Consider the following 22,742-nt stretch of genomic DNA (forward strand, 5'->3'; position numbering starts at 1 on the left):
CACCCAGAGACCTGGGAGTGGTGGGCCACTTCCTTGCAGGTCCTTGCCAGCCTGGGATGGGTCAGTGCTCAACAGGCCCCAATTTTCACCTTCTTTCCTGGGGAACTGTCTCAGACCATATCTCTGGCACAGCCCAGGAGGCCATCTTTCCAAGTCCCCAGATGGCTAGTTCCCAGTAGATATGAGAAACCTCTTCCTTCCATATAGGGAAACAGAAGGTAAAGGTGACCAGACACACAGCTGTGTGCCTTGGTTTTCTTATCCTGAAAACAGGGATACTGTCCCTTTTTTGTAGAATTGTATTAAACATCAAATGAGCAGCTGCTCAATAGAGGTTTGCTGCCGAGCCTGTTGGAGGAGATGCCTCTCTTGGGTCCAGAGGTCATTTGGGTTTCTGTTTCTTCAGCTCAACTCGGGTACATGCAAGTCCCAGGTGTTGCCTCCAGGGAATGGCAAGATGGGAGATGGTTGAGGAAGGGGATGCTGAGGGTGGTGGGAGTGGGGGGAGGGAGATTGGAGAGGCTGGAATTTAGGATGAGAAGAACACACTGGATGAGGAGCAGGTCCCAATTGCTGGGAACCGAGGGGTTCTCAGCAGGCTCAGGGTAGGATTCATTCGTGATGCCCAGGTCTCTGGCATTCTTCAGCACACAGAGGCATGGGTCTCCTTGGGCCCTGAGAGGCCCAGCTGACCTGCTGCCCTCCTGCCCAGTGGAAGGAATGGGCTCCCCCGTCATCCCGGCCTGTGCAAACAAACCCCCAGCGGTCTGATCCCTGTTTCCTCTCAGGCCCTGACCAGGGCAGTCAGCACCATTAAGTTCTTCCTCTCTGAGGCTTTCCTGGGTCGCCACTTCGAGGCCGTGGAGTTGGAGGGCAGCGAGCCCGAGCCAGGAGACCTCTTCCTGTTCAGGCTGTTGTCCCCCACCGGACGCTGGTGCGGGGCCCACGTGGGTGTGTACTGTGGCCACGGGGAGATCATCGACTTTGAAGGTGAGCATGTCCGGCTGGGACACCAGTGGGTGGGGCAGCGAGAACGAAAAGCGGGTTCCATGCTGGAGGTGCGGGTCTCTGAAGATGGGCGACCCGGCACGCAGGGTGCAGGGCTCAGGGCCCCCAGGGCCTGGGAGATTTGGCTGCAGGATCAAGGCTGATCTGCTCCCACTGGGCGACCCCTGCAGGGAGGAATGTCGCCGGCCAAGGGCCTCACCCGTTACTGGGCTCCTATGAAGGCATCATATCCAAACAGGGGCAGCGCCCAATGCTGCGCTCCGGCTCGCTGTGGCGTGTGCTGCGTAGACGTGGCGGCGTGGACCGCGTGGCTCTGGAGCGCCGCGTGCGGGAGGCAATGGATGCGGACCCGCCCCCATATCACCCCACGCGCAGCAACTGCGTGCTGCGTCTGCTGGGCCCCATGCCCATCCTGGACCCCCTGCAAATAGATAGCGGTCCTATTAACTCGGTGAGTGCTGCCCAGCTACCCTTGCACCACCTCACCTCACCTCCCAAGCCAGTTACCAAATGCCGCTAACCAGTGTGCTTCTGCAAAATTCACACTTTCCCTCCCAGCCCGGGCCACGTTCCTCAAACACAAGGTCCACTTTACTCTGGCAGACCCAAAGCACCCAGAGGGAAACTAGGCCTGCCAGCTCGTGGAGATTCCACTTCTCTGAAACTCTTGGGCCCACTCCAGGAAGGCCCCAGCTCACAGATCTTGGCTACATCTGTTTCCTTCAGCCTACCAACTTCTAAACCCAGGCGCTGCCCTGGTCCTTGTTACCCTCCATTCCCGTTCCCCCAGGGGAACCTGCCTAGGAGCCATCTTCCTGGGCCCTGTCCGTTTACACCCAGGCCCAAAAATTCTGGTTCTGGAGACACTGGGATCCTAGTCTATAGATTAAGACTCAGCCCTATAAACTCTTCTTCTCACCACTTCTTCTGCTCACCAAGTCAAGCCCTCTTCAGCTCCTCCTTCAAGCCCAGGGAAGAGACCCCAGCCATCCAATCCGACGCCCAAACTCACGCCCAACTAGATCCCACCCCTTTACCAAACCTGGACACTACTTTCTAGATCCAGGCCGTCTTTCCTTGGGGTACTTCTGGCCTTGGGAACTGAGCTGGGGGCCTCACATGATCCAGGGGTCCTGACTGTCACAGCAGACCTTACCCCAGCCTCTTTCTTCCCTCTCTCCCTTCCTTCCTAGGTGTCGGTGGACTTGAACTTGGCTATGGACTAGGTGTGATCTTAGGCCCTCCTGAATAGGCACGGGGCCTCAGAAATGGCCATTAAACTATTTTGCAAAGATGAATTCCGGGCTCACTGCCGCTTCTATTCAGTCTCCGTTTCTCTGCCTGCAGCCTGCTGTAGGCTCCTCACTAGGACAGACCTCCTTAAATTCTGTCGCGTTCAGGAACCCCCACCCCCGGCTTCCTGGTGAGAAACCAAAACACCACCAGAGGGCCCAGATTTTGCAGGAAAGATGTTGCAGGGAGACGGAGGGTCCTTGGTCTCTGAAGTGGGTCTCGGGGTGCAGTGCCTCCCTCCCGCTCTAGGACCCCCCCTCCCCCCCAGCGCTGTGACACAGCCTCCTCTTCAGTCCCCTGCTTTCCTTCCTCTGCGTGGGCTAGCGTGTGTGGCTGTGTCTGGAATGAGCGGAGCCCCTAGAGGCCCTTCCACCGAGACCCTGCGTCTCCAGGAAGGCTGTGCCACCCTCAGTCCAGCGGCGGGGCGCGGAGGTGCATCCAGTCCTTCTACTGGACCGAGGGTTCCTGACGGGCAGGGGGAGGGGGCGGGGGTTTCCGAGGCCTGCGGGCGGGCCCCGCCCCCTTGGCTCAGCCCCGCCCCCCGCGGACCCGCCCTCCGCTCCGCACGCGCCGGTCCCTTTAAGAGCCTCTCGGCGCGGCCCGGATTGAGAAATCAGCGCTCCGCCTCTGCCCGCGCCGATTGCGGCCTCTGCGGAGCCCGGCCCGCGCTGCTTCCCCGGCCCCGGCCTCCGCCCCAGCCGCCCCATGTCGGCCGCCCCCGCCTACGGCGAGGACAAGGGCGGCTCCGCCGGCCCCGGGGAGCCCGAGTACGGCCACGACCCGGCGAGCGGCGGCATCTTCTCCTCCGACTACAAGCGGTGAGGAGCCCGCGGCGCGCCGGCACCATGGACAGCGCCCGGCCGCGCGGACCGGAAGCCCGCCCTGCCCCCTCCCCGCGCCCGGCGGCGCCCGGGCCCTGCCCCCACCCTGCCCGCACCCCGTCCCCAGCCCGTCCCCAGCCCGTCCCCGCGGCCCCAGCCCTGCTCCGGGGCCCAGCGGGGACCGGGAAGGGGCTGCAGGCCCACCAGGAGGGCCCGACCCCGGCCCCCCTCCCCCCTCCCCCCTCCCCCCGGGCGCCGGCGGTCTGTGGGCTTGCACGACAGCTTCCCCGCCTCTTCCACGCGGGGCGAGCTGGCTCCAGAAGACCGTGGGGGAGGCTCAGCGTCGGTGAGCTGAGCCTGGGGCCTGTCCGGGAAAGCTGGCCCTGCGTGTGCCCCCCGAGCCTCCCGAGCCGGGCCTCTCCTGCGGATCGTTTCCCTCGTTCTGGCCCCACGCTCAGGCCCCCAGCTCCCATCAGGCTGGCGCTCACACACCTGCTTCCCACTTTGCCCCTGGAGTTCAGCCCTACGAGGTCTTTCCACTCTTGCCCTCCACCTTTGGCTCATTCTTTGGTTCTTTCCTTTATCTGTAAATCCTGAAACCAGCATTTTTTTAAAAAGATTTTATTTATTTATTCATGAGACACACAAAGAAGCAGAGACATGGGCAGAGGGAGAAGCAGGCTCCCCGCGAGGAGCTTGATGAGGGACTCCATCCCAAGACCCCGGGATCACGGGGAGGGCCCCACCCTGGCCCTCTCCGTAGGCCTGCAGCCCCCTTCCCGGCCTGAGGCAAAGGCAGAAGCTCAACCACTGAGCCACCCAGGCGCCCCACGAAACCAGTATTTTAAGGGGGTGCTATGTCCATTCTTGTCCTAGTCACTGTGAATGCAGGACCATTCTCAGTCCTCATCCTCTAGTGACTCTAGACGGGAGCACAGAGGAAGAGTCCATGCTGTGGAAGCAGTCAGAGGGAGGGATGCGAGGAGTTGGTGCCTGGCCTGGAGAACAGAGGCAGGGGAGCATGAAGGGTGTTCTAGGCAGAGCAAAGAACTGGTAGGGAGAGGGGAGATGGAGAGCCAGGCTTTGTAGGTGCTAGTGGGATATGGCCCAAATCGTTGTGCAGTCCCCTGGAGTGACCAGAAATGAGGGTTTTGAGCAGGTTATACAGATTTGCATTTTAGGATTCTAGGCTGAATTATGCAGAAGAGATTGGGGTGTGCTAGTTTGAGGAGGAAACAAGGGGTGGTGTGGAAGTTGGGGGAGGGGACATGATGGTGGTATAGACTGTGGGAGGGGCAGAGGATTTGAGGGCTCACAGACCTGATTAACTGGGGGAAGAAGGTAAGTATAATACTCAGATTACTATTTCTTGTAACTGGATAGATGGTAGTGCCTTACAGTGTGTTTGGAAATAAAGATGTTACAAACAAATTTGTGAAAATAATGTGGAGCCCAGCTTTTGAGAGCCCGAGATTGTAAACTCTGGGGGGTATTTAAGCCTAGGAGCTAGGAGATTTTAGGATTTGGATTCCAGGACAGATTCTTTATATATATATATATATATATATATATATATATATATATATATATATATTTTAAAGCCACAGAAGGAAGTGAAGGTAACCCAGGGATATAAAATGAGTACAGACAGTGCACAGATAGGAACTTTAAAGACACAGACATTAGGGATGACCAGAATGCAGGGGAAGAGTGTTTCAAGGTAACTGAGAAAAAGTAAACTGAAGGCATCATGCGGTTTCAAGGAGGCAGCAATCCATAATGTCAACCCAAACAAGGGAAAGAAATCACGACCATTGGTTTGACAAAGAGTCGGTCAACCTCTCCCTGTTCTGCTCCCCACTTCCTGTTCTGTGGGACAAGTCTGGCGAAGTCAGAAGAGGGGGAGCTGGGTTATTTTTCCCCAACATTCTATTATGAACAATGTTAAACATACAGAAAAATTGAGTTCATAGTACAAGGAATACATACATACCCTCCACCTAGATCCAACCATTGTTGACATTGTGCCATGTTTGCTTTATTTATTTTTTATTTTTAAAAAATATTTTATTTATTTATTTATGAGAGACACACACACAGGCAGAGACATAGGCAGAGGGAGAAGTAGGCTCCCTGCAAAGAGCCCGATGTGGGACTCAGTCCCCGACCCCACCATCACGCTCTGAGCCAAAGGCAGATGCTCAACCACTGAGCCACCCAGGCATCCCTGCTTTATTTTTTTTATAAAGATTTTATTTATGTATTCATGAGAGACAGAGAGAGGCAGGCTCCCTGTGGGGATCCCGATGCAGGACTCCATCCCAGGACCCCAGATCATGCCCCGAGCCCAAGGCAGATGTCCAACCACTGAGCAACCCAGGTGCTCCTCAGCCCTAAATTCTTATCAGCGTCTCAAACCAGGTTAAAGTGAATAGAGGAGAAAATAAGAGATAAATAAATAAAACACAGTGAATGGGAAATTTGGTTTCCAGAAGTTTGTAAAGGGAGAGAGAGAGAGAGAGAGAGAGAGAGAAAAGAGTAGCTGGAGATAATTAGTTCAAGAAGGTTTATTTTATTTTTGTTGTTATTTTTGCTTATTATCTGGATGGGGGAGGGAGCCTGGAGCAAGTCTAACTGCTGATGGGAAGGAGCCAGTTGTGTGGGAGAGGCTGAAGGGAGCTGAAGCAGGCCTGGACCCCTGGGTGGTGGGAGGGGAAGCCTACAGAGCTGCCTTTGAGGAGGATCACTGCCCACGGGGAGGAGGACAGGAGAGGAGACGCAGATGTTTGGGAGCTGCAGGGGATTTTATCTGAGGCCTTTCATTTTCATGAGAAGCAGGTGGTGAAGCTCTCATAGCCAGAGAGCAAGGCTGTGGGTGGGGACTTGAGGCGTATTGAGCAGGTCTGAAATCCAGCGAATAAAGCCAACTACTCCTGGCAGGGTAGGGGCAGCAAGGATGGGAGGGCCCTGGGTATGAGAGAGAGAGCAGCTAGGACAGGCTGGGGGGCCTGGGCCAGGTGGGGAGGAAGTAGAGACCAGAGAATACTGAGAAGAAGGAAGGAATCAAGGACCTGGCTCTGGGTTCGGGTCAGAGTGGGAAGGGGGTGTACAGGGTTTCTGAGGAAGAGCAGTTCTGGGGAGGCAGGGGTCCAGATGTGGCAGGAGAGTGGGAGTGAGGAGGGCATCCCTCACCTCTGTCTGGATCAGCTCCCCTGGCCCACAGGCCAGAGATAGGGGTGGTTTTCTCCCCAGTCCCTGCCATCCTCCCCATCTGGAGTCCTATCTCTGAGCCACGAAAAGGAAACCAGAGCCTCCTTCCCTGCCAGTGTCTGGTTTCTGAGTTTCGGGGGCAGGCCGTCTAGGACAGGGACAGGCGTCCCTGGCTCCCTGGTTGGCTCAGTCTCATCTCAGAGCAGGACCCGGTGCCCCATGCAGCGATTCCTGCAGCTCCCGGGGGCTGTGGTGAGGCCAGGGGGCAGAGGGGCTGGCGCAGCTGACCAGGAGGCTGCCAGCCCTGTGCTGGCCCCTGAAGGCGGGCCCCCACCCTGGTACCAGGCCCTGCAGCCTGAGGAGCTCCGGTGGCTGCAGGCCCCTGAGGAAGACACAACCCCGGAGGCGTCCCTGGAAGGGCCTGGCCCGGAGCCTGGCCAGAGCCAGAGCCAGCTGCTAAGGTACAGAGGAGCTCCCAGGGCCCCTCACCCCCATGCCAGGAAGGGTGGACAGCTGCTGCTCTAGCTCAGACTCCACCTCCCCAGGAGGAGGTCTAGGCGGGTGGGGGCATCAGGGGTGCAGTGTGGGGGCTGAGTGTATGAGGCGATGAACATAACTCGGGCAGCTCTGGCGGGGGGGATAGTGTTATGGTTCCACCTGGACCTTCCCCCTCTCAGGTCCCGGCTGCAGTGGGCTCTGGGTGAGGTTTGGAGACAGGCTCAGACGCAGAGTTTGGGCAGCCCACCCCCACTTCTAGTGGATTGGGATTCTGGTGGTGAGGAGAGGGAGGAAGGTGTATATCAGGGAGGTGAGCAGTCTGGCCTCAGTGTCTGGGTGGCTCTGGCCACCCCCTGGAGAGTTCCTCTGCCAGGTCAGGCCAGGGGTCAGGGCAGAGAGAGTGCAGTGTAAGGGGATCTGACCACAGAGGCTAATGTTTCATGGCTTCGGAGCCTTGCTGTGCATCCCTCGCTCCCTCTCCCTCTCGGGCACACAAGATGATGGCCCAGGGGTGGTCACATCCCAGGAGGGGGCTGATGTCTGCTCATGGGCATTTGACAGTCCTGCCTGGGCTCCCTGTGCCGTGTACCCACAGGCCCTCCCCTCCCTCAAGTCCCCTTGGCCGGCTGGAGCCTCCAGGGCCTGGAGTATTTGCACCAGGCCGGGAGGGTGGGAGTAGTATGGGTGCTGCAGCACGGCCCCAGGGGTGGTGCATTTGACAGGGGCCTGTGGTATTTCTAGGAGTGGTGAGGACACTCCGGGTGAGGAAGTCTGCTTTAGAGAACACCCAGGCAAACTCCAGCTGCTCCCAGTCAGGTCACCCAGGCCCACCCCTCAGGAGGAGGCCGGAGGGTCCATGAGGCTGCCTGTGTTTGATCCTAGAAGCCTAAATTCATCTTCCAGCATCTCAAATAGGAGTTGACTGGACACTGGGGAATGAGGCCAAAGTGACAGTTTTGTCGGGAGGGTGTATGTGTATGTGGTGTGTGTTGTGGAGGGGCTTGGGTGTGGGGTGCATTGGGTGGGATGTGCACATCCAGATGGGGGTGTGGGGGAGAATGGAGAAGTCTTGTGGGAATGTGTGTGTTTGTGGGGGTCTAGGGATGTGGGTGTGAGATATGTGTTAATGCATATGTGGGTATATGTGTGTAGAGTTTCTGTGGGAAGTGTCTGAACGTGTGGTGTATGTGTCTGTGATCGTGTGTTTCTCCATGGGTCGTGGGTGTGTATGGGTTTATGTATGAATTGTGTGTGTCTGGGGGTACAGGTGTGTCTGGGGATGTGTGGATATATCTATGGGGTGGGGTTGTGGGGGTATGGGTATGTCTAGGGGTGTAGGTGTGAGGTGTGTCTGGGTGTGAGAATGTCTGGGGTGCAGGTGGTCTGTGGGGTGTGGGTATATCTGGGGGTGTATGTCTGGGGTACAGATGTGTCTGTGGGGGGGATGTCTGGGGTACAGATGTGTCTGTGAGGGGTACAGGCATGTCTGTGGGGTGCAGGTGTGCCTGTGGTACGTGTGGATGGTGCTGGAGCGTGGAGGGGGTATTGGGATGTGTGGGTGTTTGTAGGATGTGTGCTGTGAACTGTCCATATGGTGGAATGTGGCAGTTCAGCGGCCTGCACTCGTACTCGGGGACCAGGGTGGCCCAGCATTTATCCTCCCGCAGCCCTAATGGTACCCATGCTCAGCTGCACCGTCTGGGCCTCCTGTACCCCGGGGGCCTGAGCTCAGCCTGCAGGAGTGGACCACCTGGCCTGTGTTTGGGAGAGTGAGAAGATCCTCTGATCTGGGGGCGTTTAGATGAGCATGGCTGGGGCTGGACATTCTTCTGCCTTCTGTGACAGCAGGTCTTCTGTGTCCTGGAAGACATTAGCTTTCTACCCTGCTTTCCACCAAAAAATCTGTTCAGGAAAGACCCTTTCTAAAACCCTTGGATCATCCATAGCTTAGCTCTGCTTCTGTCCCTTCTGAGTGTGCGTTAGGCACTTGGGCATCTGTGCAGAAGGCAGCCCATGCATCACGTTGGCTTCTTCCCTTCCTCTCGGCCTTTGTCGCTGACTTGCCTCTCAGCACCAGCAGCACGGCCACCCTGGCCTGTCTGTGACTGTTGTCCTGCTCATCCCTGCTGTCACTATTCCCTTCAATTTCTGACATTCTGCTGTCTCTAAATATGTCATTGCTTTTTTTTTTTTTTATGGGTTGTCATTGCTTTTTAATTTCTACTGTTGGTGATAACCTTTCTAGGCTGGGTTCTCCTGCCTGGCTCAAAAGCTGTGGCTTATTATCTGGAAGATGAGAGAACTGTGCAGGACTCTGCACACACTGATCACCACATCTTGGAACCGTTTTGGCAACACATGAGCACATCAGTTGTCCCACAGCTGTCTTGGCTGTGTATAGAAGCATTTTTTCCATGAGTCTATTCACCGGTATCTGTTCACTTCTTTGACCACCTACCCCTAGACCTCTGAGTATGGTCAGGCAGGTTGTTCACTGCACAAGGGCACGTGGCTGAGGACTACCAGACTATGCTCCACTCATTGAAAGGAGAGCGATAGCTCAGGGCTATGTCTCCTTGGAGGGACTAACAGGTGTGGATATGCTTGCAGCAGCCCTTACAATGAAAGCTGGATATAGACCTTAAATCTATATTGGTGCTTTATTTTGTTTTTGTTTAAGATTTTATGTATTTATTCATGAGAGACAGAGAGAGGCAGCGACATAGGCAGAGGGAGAAGCAGGCCCCATTCAGGAAGCCCTATTCAGGACTCAATCCCAGGACCCCAGAATCACAACCTGAGCAGATGCTGAACCGTTGAGCAACCAGGCGTCTTAATGCTTTATTTTGAATATTAAATTTTTGTTTGCCATATCCCAAATACTTTCCTTTCTGTTGCTTTATAGGCTGTATTGTGTCCCCTTTAAATTCCTATTGCTGAAGTCCTAACCCCTGGTACCTCAGAATATGACTATATTTGGGGCAGGGGTCTTTAAAGAGGTAATTATGTTAAAATGAGGTCATGAGGGATCCCTGGGTGGCGCAGCGGTTTGGCGCCTGCCTTTGGCCCAGGGCGCCATCCTGGAGACCTGGGATCGAATCCCACGTCGGGCTCCCGGTGCATGGAGCCTGCTTCTCCCTCTGCCTATGTCTTTGCCTCTCTCTCTCTCTCTCTCTGTGTGACTATCATAAATTTAAAAAAAAAAATTTAAAATGAGGTCATGAGAGCCCTAATCCATTCTGATTGGTGACCTTATAAGAAGAGGAAATTTGGAGGCACCTGGGTGCCTCAGTGGTCGAGTATCTGCCTTCGGCTCAGGTCGTGATCCCAAGATCCTGGGATCGAGTTCCACATTGGGCTCCCTGCACGGAGCCTGATTCTCCTTCTGCCTGTGTCTCTGCCTCTCTGTGTGTCTCTCATGAAAAAAATCTTAAACTAAAAAAGAGGAAATTTGGACATAGGGAGACACAGTGGGAAGACCATGCGCAGACACAGGAAGACCACCATCTATAAGCCAAGGAGAGAGGCCTCAGAAGAGGCCACTCCCCATGCCCACTACCACCATCTCAGACTTCTAGCCTCTAAAATTTTGAGAAAATAAATTTAGGTTGTTTAAGCCCACACAGTCTGTGGTACTTTGTTATAGCAGACCTAGCCAACAAATACAGTTGCCATATTTGTTTTTTTTATCTTAAATTTAGTTTCATATACAAAAGTTTTAAAAAATTAAACCTTAGCCATCTGGTTACTGATAATTTTATGACCTTGAAAATAAGAATTTCCCTTTCCTCTTCCATAATTAAAAATCACTTCATGATTAATAAAAAATGTGGGGTTTATTTTGGTCAGAGACATGTACAAGTTAAATTTTTTGCTGCATAGCAGTTGTCCCAACAGCATTTATATATGGGAAGGAAAGGTTCTTCCTTCCATTGGTGAGTTGTTCCTAATGTATCACTTTAGATTCATTTATGGGAAAAAAAAAAAAAAGAAATTGCCCCCTATGACCTTTGACTTTCTATTGTTAGCCTGGTACCATGCAGTTTTGTCATTGCTGTGTTGATATGTGTTTGGAATTCCAGGAGGATGAATTGTCTGTCATTTATTCATTGTTCTCTTCTTTCCCCAGACTATTCTTTGGAGTTCTTAACCTATTCATTATTTTTAGATTTCTCCAGGCAAATTTTGCTGCCACTTCAGGATGTTTGACAAAATGCCTTCATTGAACTTGCAAGGGGCATTGCATGAAATTTATGTATTGGCCTGAGGACTACCTCTATTCCCTTCAGCCACGTGCAAGGGGTTATTTATCCAAATCTTCATTTATTTCCCCCATGAGGTTTTTATAACTGCCTGAAATCACTGTTGAATGTTAAGGGACAGCTCTGGCTTTTGCTGTGAAGCCATCTCAGTAGATTTCTGGAGCTCTGGGACCCATCCAGTCCCTGGGGTTAGATCAGTCTGTGGAGTCGGGGCTCAGGACACACCTGGGGTGGGCTAAGGGTATCCTGTTTCTGTTTGGATACCAGCTCCAGATCCTTCCCGTCTATCCAACTGGCCTTTTTCTGGGCAGGGTCCATACCTTTCCTACCCCAAACCTTTCTTCTTCTGGTTCTAGGTCCCCGGCTGTATAGGTTTCCTGGGGTGCTAGAAAGAAGTGCCACAGAGCAGGTGGTTTAGAACAACACATGTATTATCTCACAGATCCCGAGGCTAGAAGTCCAAAATCAAGGTGTCAGCAGGGCCATGCTCCCTCTGAAACTTGTAGGGAATCTGTGCTCATCACTTTGTAGCTTCCGGTGCTGGCGATCTTTGGTGCTCCTTGGCTTATAGATGGATCACACCAATCCTCTGGCTTCACATGGCATTATTTCCATGTCTCTCTCTTCACACGGCTGTCTTCTTATGAGGACACCAGGAATACTGTGTCAACCATTCATCCTAACTAATGACAACTGTAGCAAGTCTGTTTCCAAAAAGGGTCCCTGGGGTCCTGGGGGTTAGGACTTCAGAACTTTTTTCAGGGGCACCCAGCTCAACCTGCACCACACCCTGGCCCACGTTTCTCTGACCCCAAGTCCCCTACCCATGTTGCTTCTTTCTATCCTCTTGATGGATACCCCCACCCCCACTCTTGTGGCCTCCCCTGACCTCCTGTGCACCCCCAGGCATGATGACCTGAAGGAGATGCTGGATACCAACAAGGATTCCCTCAAGCTGGAGGCCATGAAGAGGATTGTGGCTGTGAGTGGGAAAGGGGTCCTCAGGGCAGGGTGGGTGGCGGGTAGGAATCAAAAAGCTGCTCTCCTTGTGTCCTTGTGGACTTTCCCCTAATGAGTGTGGGCCCCTTCCCTTCTCCTTCCCACCACCCAGATGATCGCCCGGGGAAAGAATGCCTCAGACCTGTTTCCCGCTGTGGTGAAAAACGTGGCCTGCAAAAACATAGAGGTGAGCACCACCCAGTGATGCTCACCTCCATCGGGAATCAACTCCGGCCGGTTGGGGTGAGGAAGGGAAGGATCCAGCCCCTGGGGGCCTGACTTGCTCTGAATGTTCTTGGTTCAGGATATGTCCCTGAATCAGATGTGGGTCCGAGTGGAGGCCCCAGGGCACAGTAGGGATGCTGCCCCCCACTGGGGGAATTTGCCTGTGTGATCACAGCCAGCCAGGTGATGGCATATCACAGGGTGGGGGGCACCAGTCCTGCTGAGAAACCTGCTCTCCCCAGGTGAAGAAGCTCGTCTATGTGTACCTGGTACGTTATGCCGAAGAGCAACAAGACCTGGCCCTGCTGTCTATCTCCACCTTCCAACGTGGCCTAAAGGTCAGAGGTTTCGGTTTGCCTCCCTGGCACCTGGGGTTGTGGATGCCATGTAGAAGGAGGCCGGGGAGAGGCTGGTGCCTGAGGGAAGCAGCTCTGGCCTTTCCTACCTGCCGAGAATGGGGAGGGTCAGCGTCAGAGAGAAGGGCCAAAGGGACCCTCGGACAGTGGAGGCTGGCTCAGTAGGGGGTTGAGACGCAGAGTGGGTGCCCTGAGAGCGTGCAGCCCCTCCTCTGAGGAGCCCAGGATGATGGTCGCCTCAAATGTGAACCAGTTAAAGCCCTGGAAGTAGAGAGCCCTGGGCTCCCTCCCAGTCGCACTGGTGTGAAGGATCCGGGTCCATAACCAGGCAAAAGCCAGCTTCCTTAGGACAGGACTGTGAGGGCCACGGCTGACCTGGGCTCCTCAGCTCTGTGTGTCAGAACCTGGGTGCCAGCAGGTGGGCCTGGGCTGGGTTTTTGTGGAGAACAATGAGTTTGGAACCTTTTCACCTGTGACTTGTTATGGAGGACAGAAGGGCTTACTGAACAGAAATGAGCTCTACCGACAGGAAAGCAACAGAGTTTACCCTGTAGGAGAGCTGCCTCAGACTCCGGGGTGGGTTCAGAGGTCAGCGCAGATGCCATAAACACACATGACTGTCCACTTCCAGTGAGTTCAACACAATTATCCCTCTAGAGCTGAAGCAAGCTCTAGGTGATCATTCTTCTTCCTTCTTTTTAAAAAATTTATTTATTTTTTAGAGAGGGCGAGACAATCTCAAGCAGACTGTGCACCAAGCATGGAGCCGAGGGCAGGGCTCGATTCCAGGACCCTGAAGTTATCACCTGAGCAGGAACCAAGAGCCCCGAGGCTTAACCCACCGTGCCACCTAGGCGCCCATGGTGACCGTTCTGTTTAGCACCAGAAGTAGTTGACTTGTCTTAGATGTCCTGGTGTATGCAAAATACCTGCTTTTAAAGGCTGGATCATGTCTGTTGTCCTGACAGGCTCTTTGAGGCAGGTAGAAATTGAAATCACCGAGGGGCACCTGGGTGGCTCAGTTGGTTAAGCATCTGACTCTTAATTTCGGCTCAGGTCATGATGTCTTGAGAGATGGAGCCCCATGTCAGGCCCTGCACTCAGGCAGGAGCCTGCTTGGGATTCCCTCTCTTCCTCTCCCTGTGTCCCTCCCCACCTTTTCCCCTTCTTTAGAAAAATCAATCAATCAATCAATCAATCAATCAATCATCACCTAAAGGAAAGAGCAGTGGGAAGATTCAAATCCTTTAGAATGGAGTGGGTGCTAAATCCCCTCATACTATTTAAACTGAATATTCTCCACTTGTGTTTTGCATATGACATGCATGCATGTGTGATGGTCTCCACAGCATGCTTTCCTGGTTGGTATATGTCAAGGAGACAGAAGCCAGTATCTCTGAACGCCATTCTGTTCTCTCTCCACAGCAGCATTTTCAGCTCAGATGACAACCATTAACTCCCCTAGTCTTTCTGCACATGTAGCTCACATTCCTGTGAGAGCATCTCTGAAAGGTCTAGCTTAGCTTTTCGTGATCAGCTGGTTCAGTAGGTTGCTGAGCAGCCTGAGGACTGACTGCCCAGATCTGGGCCGAGCCCTAGGTCACTGTGCTGTGGCCAGCAGGAGAGCCTGACAGGGTCTGCCTCTCAGGCGGGGCAGCGAGCAAGGGCACTTGCATTTACATTTTGTCAGCTAGCAGTACCTGGGTATCCCCGGCCACACATTGTGCAAGGTTAATTCTTAAAGACAAAACCAGAGGATCGATCTATCTAGATTGGCAAGTGATCTTTTTATTTGAATCAGGGTTAAATCCTCTTAGAAGAACTATTCTAGGATTTTTGCATAGGCAAGTTCTACATTTACCCAAAGCCTCCTTAGTCCACTCAGTGCAAGGATTCTCGAGAAGAGTGGTCAGCAAACTTTCTGTATACTGTCAGGCAGTAATTTAGACTGTGTAGGCCAGATAGCTTCAACCCTGCAACCACTCAACTTTGCCCTTGAAGTGTGTAAGAACCTGTCAATGAGTGGGCATGGTTGGGTTCCAATACATTTTTTTAAAAGATTTTATTTATTTATTCATGAGAGACAGAGAGAGAGAGACAGAGAGGCAGAGACACAGGCAGAGGGAAAAGCAGGCCCCATACAGGGAGTCTGATGTGGGATTCGATCCTGGGACTCTAGGATCATGCCCTGAGCTGAAGGCAGGCGCTTAACTGCTGAGCCAGCCAGGTGTCCCTAAATTTTTATTTATAAAAAAGGCAGAAGACAGATTTGGCCTGAGGACCATAATGTTCCAACCTTTGCTCTAGAACATATCCAACAGGCCATCTCCAGTGACAGAGATGTCACTCCTTCATAAGGCAATTTGCTCCAACTTAGGACAACTACAATTTCTTTTAAAACCATTATATTGTGGGATGCCTAGGTGTCTCAGTGGTTGAGTGTCTGCCTTTGGCTCAGGTCGTGATCCCGGGGTCCTGGGATCGAGTCCCACATCGGGCTCCCTGCAGGGAGCCTGCTTCTCCCTCTATCTATGTCTCTGCCTCTCTCTGTGTCTCTCATGAATAAATAAAAATCTTAAAAAAAATTAAAAATGAAACCATTATATTGTCTCAAAACCTCCATAGCTACATTTTTAAAAATTTATTTCAAACTCACAAAAGGCACAAAGAATAGTATGATGAATATCTATATGCCACACATAAGAAATGAAAAATTTATCAATAGCCAAAGCCCCTTATGTATCTTCTCCTGTTTATCGTTCATGTGCATGCATTTACTGTCTTACTACCTATTTATGCATTCCTAAATAACATATAATATTGTTTTGTAAATGGTATCATATGATACATGTGTTCCTCTAAAACTCATTTTCTTTCTGCTGTTGGGTTTGTTTTTTTTTAAGGATTTTATTTATTTTTGAGAGACACAGAGAAAGAGAAAGAGGCAGAGACACAGGCAGAGGGAGAAGCAGGCTCCATGCAGGGAGCCCGATGAAGGACTCGATCCTGGGACCCCAGGATCACTCCTTGAGCCCAAGGCAGATGCTAAACTGCTGAGCCACCCAGGGATCCCCATCTTTCTGCTGTTGTTAATGACTCTGGGCTCTCCTGTACATTAGAACCATTCATTTCCATCAAGGACTCTCCCTTCTTATCGATCCAGGCTGAGACTAGGTTTGGTTTCTCAGCAGCCCACTACTGTGTTTGGCTCAATTCAGACAAACCTCCAGTGGGCAGTCAGATAATCTAGGTCTCCCCACATACTGTCTTTATGCAGTTGGTTCCCTGAATCCCATATGACATCCCATTACATTTCATTTTATTGGTTTAGCACAGCATCCAATTCAGGGCAATTCTAAATCTTCATTTTTGTCCTCTTGAGTCTTCCTCCAAGATATTCATAAGCTGTACAGACCAGGGCAACAGACTGTGAGCCCCAAGGTTATCTGTTAATAAACGTTCCCCAAGTACAATGTTTTACCAAGTTGTGGATTCACCTAATTATACAGTCAGCTGGCATTTTCTTATCTTGTTAGAAGGGATCTTTTTCAATAGCAGAGAAATTTCTTAACACCTTTCACGGGCAAAGGGCTGTAGGGATACAGAAACAAAATAGACAGGAATTCTGCTCTTAAAATGCTTACATATTCAGTGAAACAAAAAGCCTGCATCAAAAATGGCAAGCCAGGGGACGCCTGGGTGTCTCAGTGGTTGAGCATCTATCTGCTTTTGGCTCAGGGCATGATCCCCGGGTCCTGGGATTGAGTCCTGCGTTGGGCTTCCCCCATAGAGCCTGCTTCTCCCTCTGCCTCTCTCTCTGTGTCTCTCATGAATAAATAAATTAAAAATCTTAAAAAAAAAAAAAAGGCAAGCCAGGAAATGCTAACCCTAACCCTAACCCAGGGATGCCTTGCTGAAATCAAAATACACAGTGTTAATATCGACCAGCCTAGTTACTCTATCAGAAAGGAAAATGTGTTTTTTTAGTAACTTCTTGTGAATCCATATTCATTTCCAAATAAAAAGGAAAAAATAGGCTAGAGCAGTGAGATATGACATGATTTGACTGAGAAAATACAGACTCCTGCTTTTTAAATAAGTGCTTCTAAACCATGTGTTTAAAAATCAGTTCTAGAATTTTGACAGGGATTACCATTATCGTCCCCTGTCATTTCGTGGATCTTCTTTTTCTGTTTTAGAACCTCAGGGAGTCATCTGCCATTTAGTGTTCCAAAACCTCTCCCATTGTCCACCATTCTCTAAAATTCACAGCAATTTACAGTAGTGCTGCTGCCATGATTGCAGTATACTAAAGGCTCTTCCCAGGTGTGTATTGGATGCAGCAGGAGCAAAGAGGAGGGACCTGTGCACCTATGTATTTTAAACACTGGAGGAAAAGAAGAAGAGCAACTTTTGGGAAGTTGCTGGGAAAAGGAGCGTTAAAGATGAACCCTGGGAAGAAGGCCAGTTTACATTTGCTTGCAGTCAGCTCTGGCATAAATACAAAGGCCCCCCTTCCCCCAAAAATCCCACGCAAGGACCAGGAGGTGTTTCAGGAACTTCAGGTATTCTAGAAGATTTTTACTCTTCCTGAAAGTGAAGCAACCCATTGCCACAACTGTTCAGGTATCAGATTTCTGCAGCGGGGGCCAAGAGCCAGTTCCCTCAAGTAGTACCCCCCAGGTACTAGCACTGGCACATCATTCAGGGAGTTGGGGAGGTAGCCAGGAACAGTGGGTTCCAGAGGTGTAGCCTTTCCTATCAGCGCACTGTGTTCTCTCAGGGCTCTGCCTCCACCTCTGCTCTTAGGACCCCAACCAGCTGATCCGGGCTAGTGCCCTCCGTGTCCTGTCTAGCATCCGGGTGCCCATTATAGTGCCCATCATGATGCTGGCCATCAAGGAAGCTGCCTCGGACATGTCACCCTATGTACGGAAAACAGCAGCTCATGCCATCCCTAAACTCTACAGGTACGCCCCAATCCAGCCCTTCACTCCTCTGGGAGCAGTTCTCAAGTCCCCAGCACCCCTGACCCCTCTCAGGTCTTGCAGATTGCCCTTTTTCTTTTATACTTGGGATGCTTTGAGATGGTTTGGGGAACTGACAGAGATGGAGGACGGTGGTGGTGGCAGCTCACACCTCTTCACCAATGGGGTTGGGGTGCGGGAGGTGGGCACAGCTTGGGCAGATATTGGGAAGGTGGGAGATGGGGCGAGGGGCAAATTCCTTTTCACTGTTTCTCCTTCAGTCTGGATTCTGACCAGAAGGACCAGCTGATCGAGGTCATTGAGAAGCTTCTGGCCGACAAGACCACGGTGTGTACACCTCACACACGGCCGGGCGGTGGAAAGGAGCGGGACAGAGGCTCTTGGCCCCTCCTGCGCGCCCTCTCTAGCCACTGCCCCTTCCCCAGTTGGTGGCGGGCAGCGTGGTGATGGCCTTCGAGGAGGTGTGCCCGGAGCGCATCGACCTGATTCACAAGAACTACCGGAAACTCTGTAACCTGCTCATCGACGTGGAGGAGTGGGGCCAGGTGGTCATCATCAGCATGCTCACCCGCTATGCGCGCACGCAGTTCCTGAGCCCCACCCAGAACGTGAGTGCCAGGGCCCCGGCCCTCGCCCGGGCGGTGCAGGGGGGAGGGCGGCCGGGAGGAGGCGCCCACTGCCCGACCCCCGCCCCGCCCCCGCCCCCAGGAATCTCTGCTGGAGGAGAACCCCGAGAAAGCCTTCTACGGCTCGGAAGAGGATGAGGCCAAGGGCCCGGGCTCAGAGGAGGCGACCACCGCGGCGCTGCCCGCCCGCAAGCCCTACGTCATGGATCCCGACCACCGGCTGCTGCTGCGCAACACAAAGCCTCTGCTGCAGAGCCGCAGCGCGGCCGTGGTGATGGCGGTGGCGCAGCTCTACTTCCACCTGGCGCCCAAGGCGGAGGTGGGCGTCATCGCCAAGGCCCTGGTGCGCCTCCTGCGCAGCCACAGGTGCGCAACCCCGCTGGGCCGGCTCCACGGCCCACTGGGGGCACTGCACGCCCTCCCGGCCGGGCCCCGCCCCACCTACACCGTCGGGATGGATGGGCTGGTGCGCGGAGCCTGCCCCGCCCGCTCTGCGGCTGCTCGGGCTGCTGGGGTGGATGGGCTGGTCTGCCCCGCCCGCTCTGGGGGCTGCTCCGCCCCCGGCACGGCCCACACTGGTGGCCTGCCCGCTGAGGCCCGCCCCGCCCCGCCCACAGAAGGCTGGGCGGCAGGGCTGGCCTGCCTTTGCCCGCCCAGCGCACTCCGCAGGCCCTCCCAGCAGCCAGCTGCTCTGGGAGCACATAGCACCCCCAACACCCCAGACCTTGTACTGACCCCATTCTTGCCCCCCCACACACACTGGTCCCCTCCTCTCCCTCCTGTTTGGCCCACCTCCCTTCCCTCCACTCGCTGCCCCTTGGCCTGGTGGAGGGGCCCAGGTACCTCTGACCTGTCCTCTCTCCGTAGTGAGGTGCAGTATGTGGTACTCCAGAACGTGGCCACCATGTCCATCAAGCGCCGGGTGAGCAAGTGACTGAAGCCTGCCCAGGAAGCCCGAGGCGTAGCTCCTGTGGGTGTGCGGGGCACTGGGGAAGGGCTGTGCAGAGCATGGCAAAGGGGAGACCCCAAACCCAGGAGGATAAGCAGGGCTTGGATCCTGGGGTCCGCTGAGAGAGGAAAACCCAGTGAAGAAAGACCTGGTCAGATCTGAGAGGGAGGATTCTGGGCCTTGGGCAGGAGAGTCGGGTAGCTCTGGGAGAGAGGCAGGTCTACTGCTGTGTTGAAGCTCCCTGGCTGCCTCTCTCTGCCAGGGTATGTTTGAACCCTACCTGAAGAGCTTCTACATCAGATCCACCGACCCCACCCAGATCAAGATCCTGAAGGTGAGTGATGGACAGAAGTGCATGGGGCCTTCCCACCTCACTCCCACTGCACTGACCTACTTAGATATCCACAGTGGCCACCTTGGGCCTGCCTGTTTCTGCAGCTGGGCCCGTGGCTGCTCCAGCCAGAAACGTTTGCTCAGGAAGCCAGGCTGACGAGAGTGGGAAGGGACTCACCCTTTGCCTCTCACCTATTAGACATCTGTTACTTTGCACACGTAAAGTAATCTGATTTTTGTACTAAACTCAGGAAGCATACATGATCTTCATCTTATAAAAATGTAGACCCAAGGAGGTGAGGTCTGTGGCCTGCTGACTCCAGAATGCCTACTTAGCTCCCACTTTGGGCAGGCTCCTGTGTTCCACCCACAGTGTTCCTTTCCCTACGCATCTACCCCCTCAGGCTTCCATGTACACATACACCCACAGAAGATGTGTCAGGAGCCTGTACCCACATTCCATTCCATCTCTGCTTCCTCTTTACTGAGTAATTTCATTCAGCAGCAGGTAGTCCTGACTCTGAACATCTACTATGTATCAGTCACAGCTAGATCTAGGGATAGGAGAGATGGCAAACTCGTCAGACACCTCACCCTTGGGTGCTTGCCGTCTAGTTGGGATGAGGAGGAGACACTGAGCAGCTAATCCCAAAACACATGGAAAAATTCACTTGAGAGATGTGGTAAGAAAGAGAATTGCAGAGGACCATCAGAGCATAGACTTGGAGAGCCTGATCTAGTCTGGTGTCAGGGAAGCTTTCCTCCAGGCAGTGAGGCTTGAGAAATGCCTGAGAAATGAACACGAATTATCTAGGTGAATGCAAGAACAGGAACGACAGAACAGCTTCACACAGAAGAAGCAGTATAAGCAAAGGTCCTGAGACAGGAAGCAGTCTGACAAAAGGCCAGTATGGGGTGTGGAGGCCAAAGGGGAATGCAGTGTGAGAACAGAGGTAGACAGCGGTCAGCTCATACTGGGATTTATAGACAATGATAAGGATGTTGCTCTTTATCCTGAAAGCAATAGGAGGCTTTGTTTTCAATGGAGGTGGAGAGGTGACATGATTGTGCTATGAGTGTACTCTGGCAGGAAATCCATTTACGAGGCAAACTGGTCCTCCTGCATTTTGGATGAGTTTCACAATCTGTCATCTCTTTCATTGGTTTAAGGATGTTGCAGGGCTGTCTGTAGGATTGTGTTCTGGTCTGTGGAGGGTGTTTGGAATGAGGGGTTGTGAAAGCACAGAGAGCCCACTGGCCATGCTGCCCATTTTCTGCCCCCCTGCAGCTGGAAGTGCTGACCAACCTGGCCAATGAGACCAACATCCCTACTGTCCTACGGGAATTCCAGGTACGGGCCAGGGCCCAGCTCCCAGCAGAGGGGCCCTGGAGAGTTGCCCTGTAGCCCCTGTGCTCAGAAAGAATCATCTCAATGGGCCAAGTTTCTCTTAAGGGCTGAAAAAGTGGAGAAACTTTTCTCTTCGGCTCCTTGCAGTGCCTTCTGCTGGCTTTAGACTGGGGAGTCACTGCATGATGGCTGAGGCTGTCACTCCCTCTCCTGGAGGTTAGTCTCCAGCATGATGAGTCGTTGAATGAGGGTGACAAGCTGCCCCAGTGGTCACCCTCAAGCCTGCAGAATCACTGAGGTCACTGCCTGCATGGTCACCCCCCAGAGGGTTCACTCTGTTGTGCTGCCCCACAGACCTATATCCGCAGCATGGACAAGGACTTTGTGGCAGCCACGATCCAGGCCATTGGACGCTGTGCAACCAACATAGGCCGAGTCCGGGACACCTGCCTCAATGGCCTGGTGCAGCTGCTATCCAACCGTGATGGTCAGTGTGTGTCTGAGTGGCCAGCTTTGATGACCAGTGGCCGTTGGCCTGTCTGTCCAGACACAATGCATGTTCATCTGTCTGTCCATCAACCTCATTTAGCATCTGAGTGTTGCTACACCTTTGGGGGCCATTGGAGAAGTGCAGGGAGTTGTGGAGGAGACCCAGGGGTCAGGGGCCCTTGCAGGTGTGTCTGTCCCCCTGCCTGTGGCTGTCTGACTACCCTGGGGCCCACACGCTCATGTCCCGGTGCACAGAGCTTGTGGTGGCAGAGTCCGTGGTGGTCATTAAGAAGCTGCTCCAGATGCAGCCTGCACAGCACGGAGAGATCATCAAACATCTGGCAAAGCTCACAGATAACATCCAGGTGAGGGAGGAACCCTAGTTTCCCTCCCATCCCAGCGCCCCCCACCCCAATGTGATTTTAAAACCCTGTAATTAAACACTTCTAAGCCTTCATAAGATCAATGTCCTTACCTTCCATGCTGGCTCTGAAAGGTCTGCAGGTGGAAGGGGAAAAAGGGAGCATCCACGTGGTCCCCATGTGTTGCCCAAGACTCACTTACCCCCTGAGGGTCCCTTGCTGAGCTCCATGCTCCTCTTATACCACTGCTCCTCTTTGCTCTGAAGCTCTGGCCAATTGACAAAGCTTATGTTTTTCTGTTGCACTGCGAAGCTGAAACATTTAAATAAGGTATTCCTTGAAGATTCAGGAAGAATAACACAAAAGTAAAACAGTGAAGGTGCAATGGATCTAGAAAATCAGTCTTCTAAACTAAACCAGGGCTGACTTTGGCCCTTGAAAACTGTGCCTGTGCTAGTAAACCCCTGGGGAGAGGGGAGACGCTGCCCAGGCAATGCTCACCTTTTAATCTCTCTCCCACCAGCCCCCTGACCCATTTCCAGAGATCCCCATGATTCATAAGCCAGCACAGTTGGTAGGATCGCCATTGGTGTGGCAAGCCACATGCCAACCCACATTTCCACATGTACACCTGTCTTGACCCTTCTCATACACCAACAGGTGCCCATGGCCCGAGCCAGCATCCTGTGGCTTATCGGCGAGTACTGTGAGCACGTCCCCAAGATTGCACCTGATGTCCTGAGAAAAATGGCCAAGTCCTTCACGGCAGAGGAGGACATTGTCAAGCTACAGGTCATCAATCTGGCAGCCAAGCTCTACCTGACTAACTCGAAGCAGGTAAGGATTGAAAGATGCCCCCTAAAACATGCTGGGCCCTGGGAATGGCTGAGGCAGGAATCTGTGGGCCCTCACCAAATAAGTGTGAACTCCAGCATCTCTTTTGGAAGAGAGAATGCAGAGCAAGAGTCTAGTGTA

At 53.1% G+C, this 22,742-nt stretch overlaps 2 protein-coding genes across 4 annotated transcripts in view; both read left to right on the forward strand.

The window, feature by feature from the left end:
- Positions 1 to 695: 695 nt before the first annotated feature.
- LOC129510200 (uncharacterized) lies at positions 696 to 2,266 on the forward strand (the record flags this gene model as incomplete). The annotated part of the gene is made up of 3 exons (XM_055326182.1): positions 696 to 990; positions 1,179 to 1,459; positions 2,202 to 2,266. Coding segments are annotated over 3 exons (609 nt in total), but the record flags the coding sequence as incomplete, so codon positions are not given.
- Positions 2,267 to 2,934: 668 nt separating this feature from the next.
- AP3B2 (adaptor related protein complex 3 subunit beta 2) overlaps positions 2,935 to 22,742 on the forward strand; it is a 33,570-nt gene continuing 13,762 nt past the window's right edge. Inside the window, exons 1-14 of one of the 3 annotated variants that reach the window (XM_055326664.1) lie at positions 2,935 to 3,119; positions 11,999 to 12,074; positions 12,204 to 12,278; positions 12,559 to 12,654; positions 17,482 to 17,642; positions 17,921 to 17,987; positions 18,086 to 18,268; positions 18,369 to 18,652; positions 19,154 to 19,208; positions 19,498 to 19,569; positions 20,857 to 20,919; positions 21,271 to 21,403; positions 21,661 to 21,770; positions 22,428 to 22,604. In XM_055326664.1, the coding sequence (XP_055182639.1) occupies positions 3,007 to 3,119; positions 11,999 to 12,074; positions 12,204 to 12,278; positions 12,559 to 12,654; positions 17,482 to 17,642; positions 17,921 to 17,987; positions 18,086 to 18,268; positions 18,369 to 18,652; positions 19,154 to 19,208; positions 19,498 to 19,569; positions 20,857 to 20,919; positions 21,271 to 21,403; positions 21,661 to 21,770; positions 22,428 to 22,604 (1,665 nt within the window). In that variant the 5' untranslated portion in view covers positions 2,935 to 3,006. Of the gene's footprint in view, positions 3,120 to 11,998; positions 12,075 to 12,203; positions 12,335 to 12,558; positions 12,655 to 17,481; positions 17,643 to 17,920; positions 17,988 to 18,085; positions 18,269 to 18,368; positions 18,653 to 19,153; positions 19,209 to 19,497; positions 19,570 to 20,856; positions 20,920 to 21,270; positions 21,404 to 21,660; positions 21,771 to 22,427; positions 22,605 to 22,742 lie in introns of those variants that run through there. The other 2 variants (XM_055326665.1, XM_055326666.1) reach the window with 2 other exon arrangements.

The sequence above is a fragment of the Nyctereutes procyonoides genome, unplaced genomic scaffold (assembly GCF_905146905.1).
Source record: "Nyctereutes procyonoides isolate TBG_1078 unplaced genomic scaffold, NYPRO_anot_genome, whole genome shotgun sequence".
Classification (NCBI taxonomy): domain Eukaryota; kingdom Metazoa; phylum Chordata; class Mammalia; order Carnivora; family Canidae; genus Nyctereutes; species Nyctereutes procyonoides.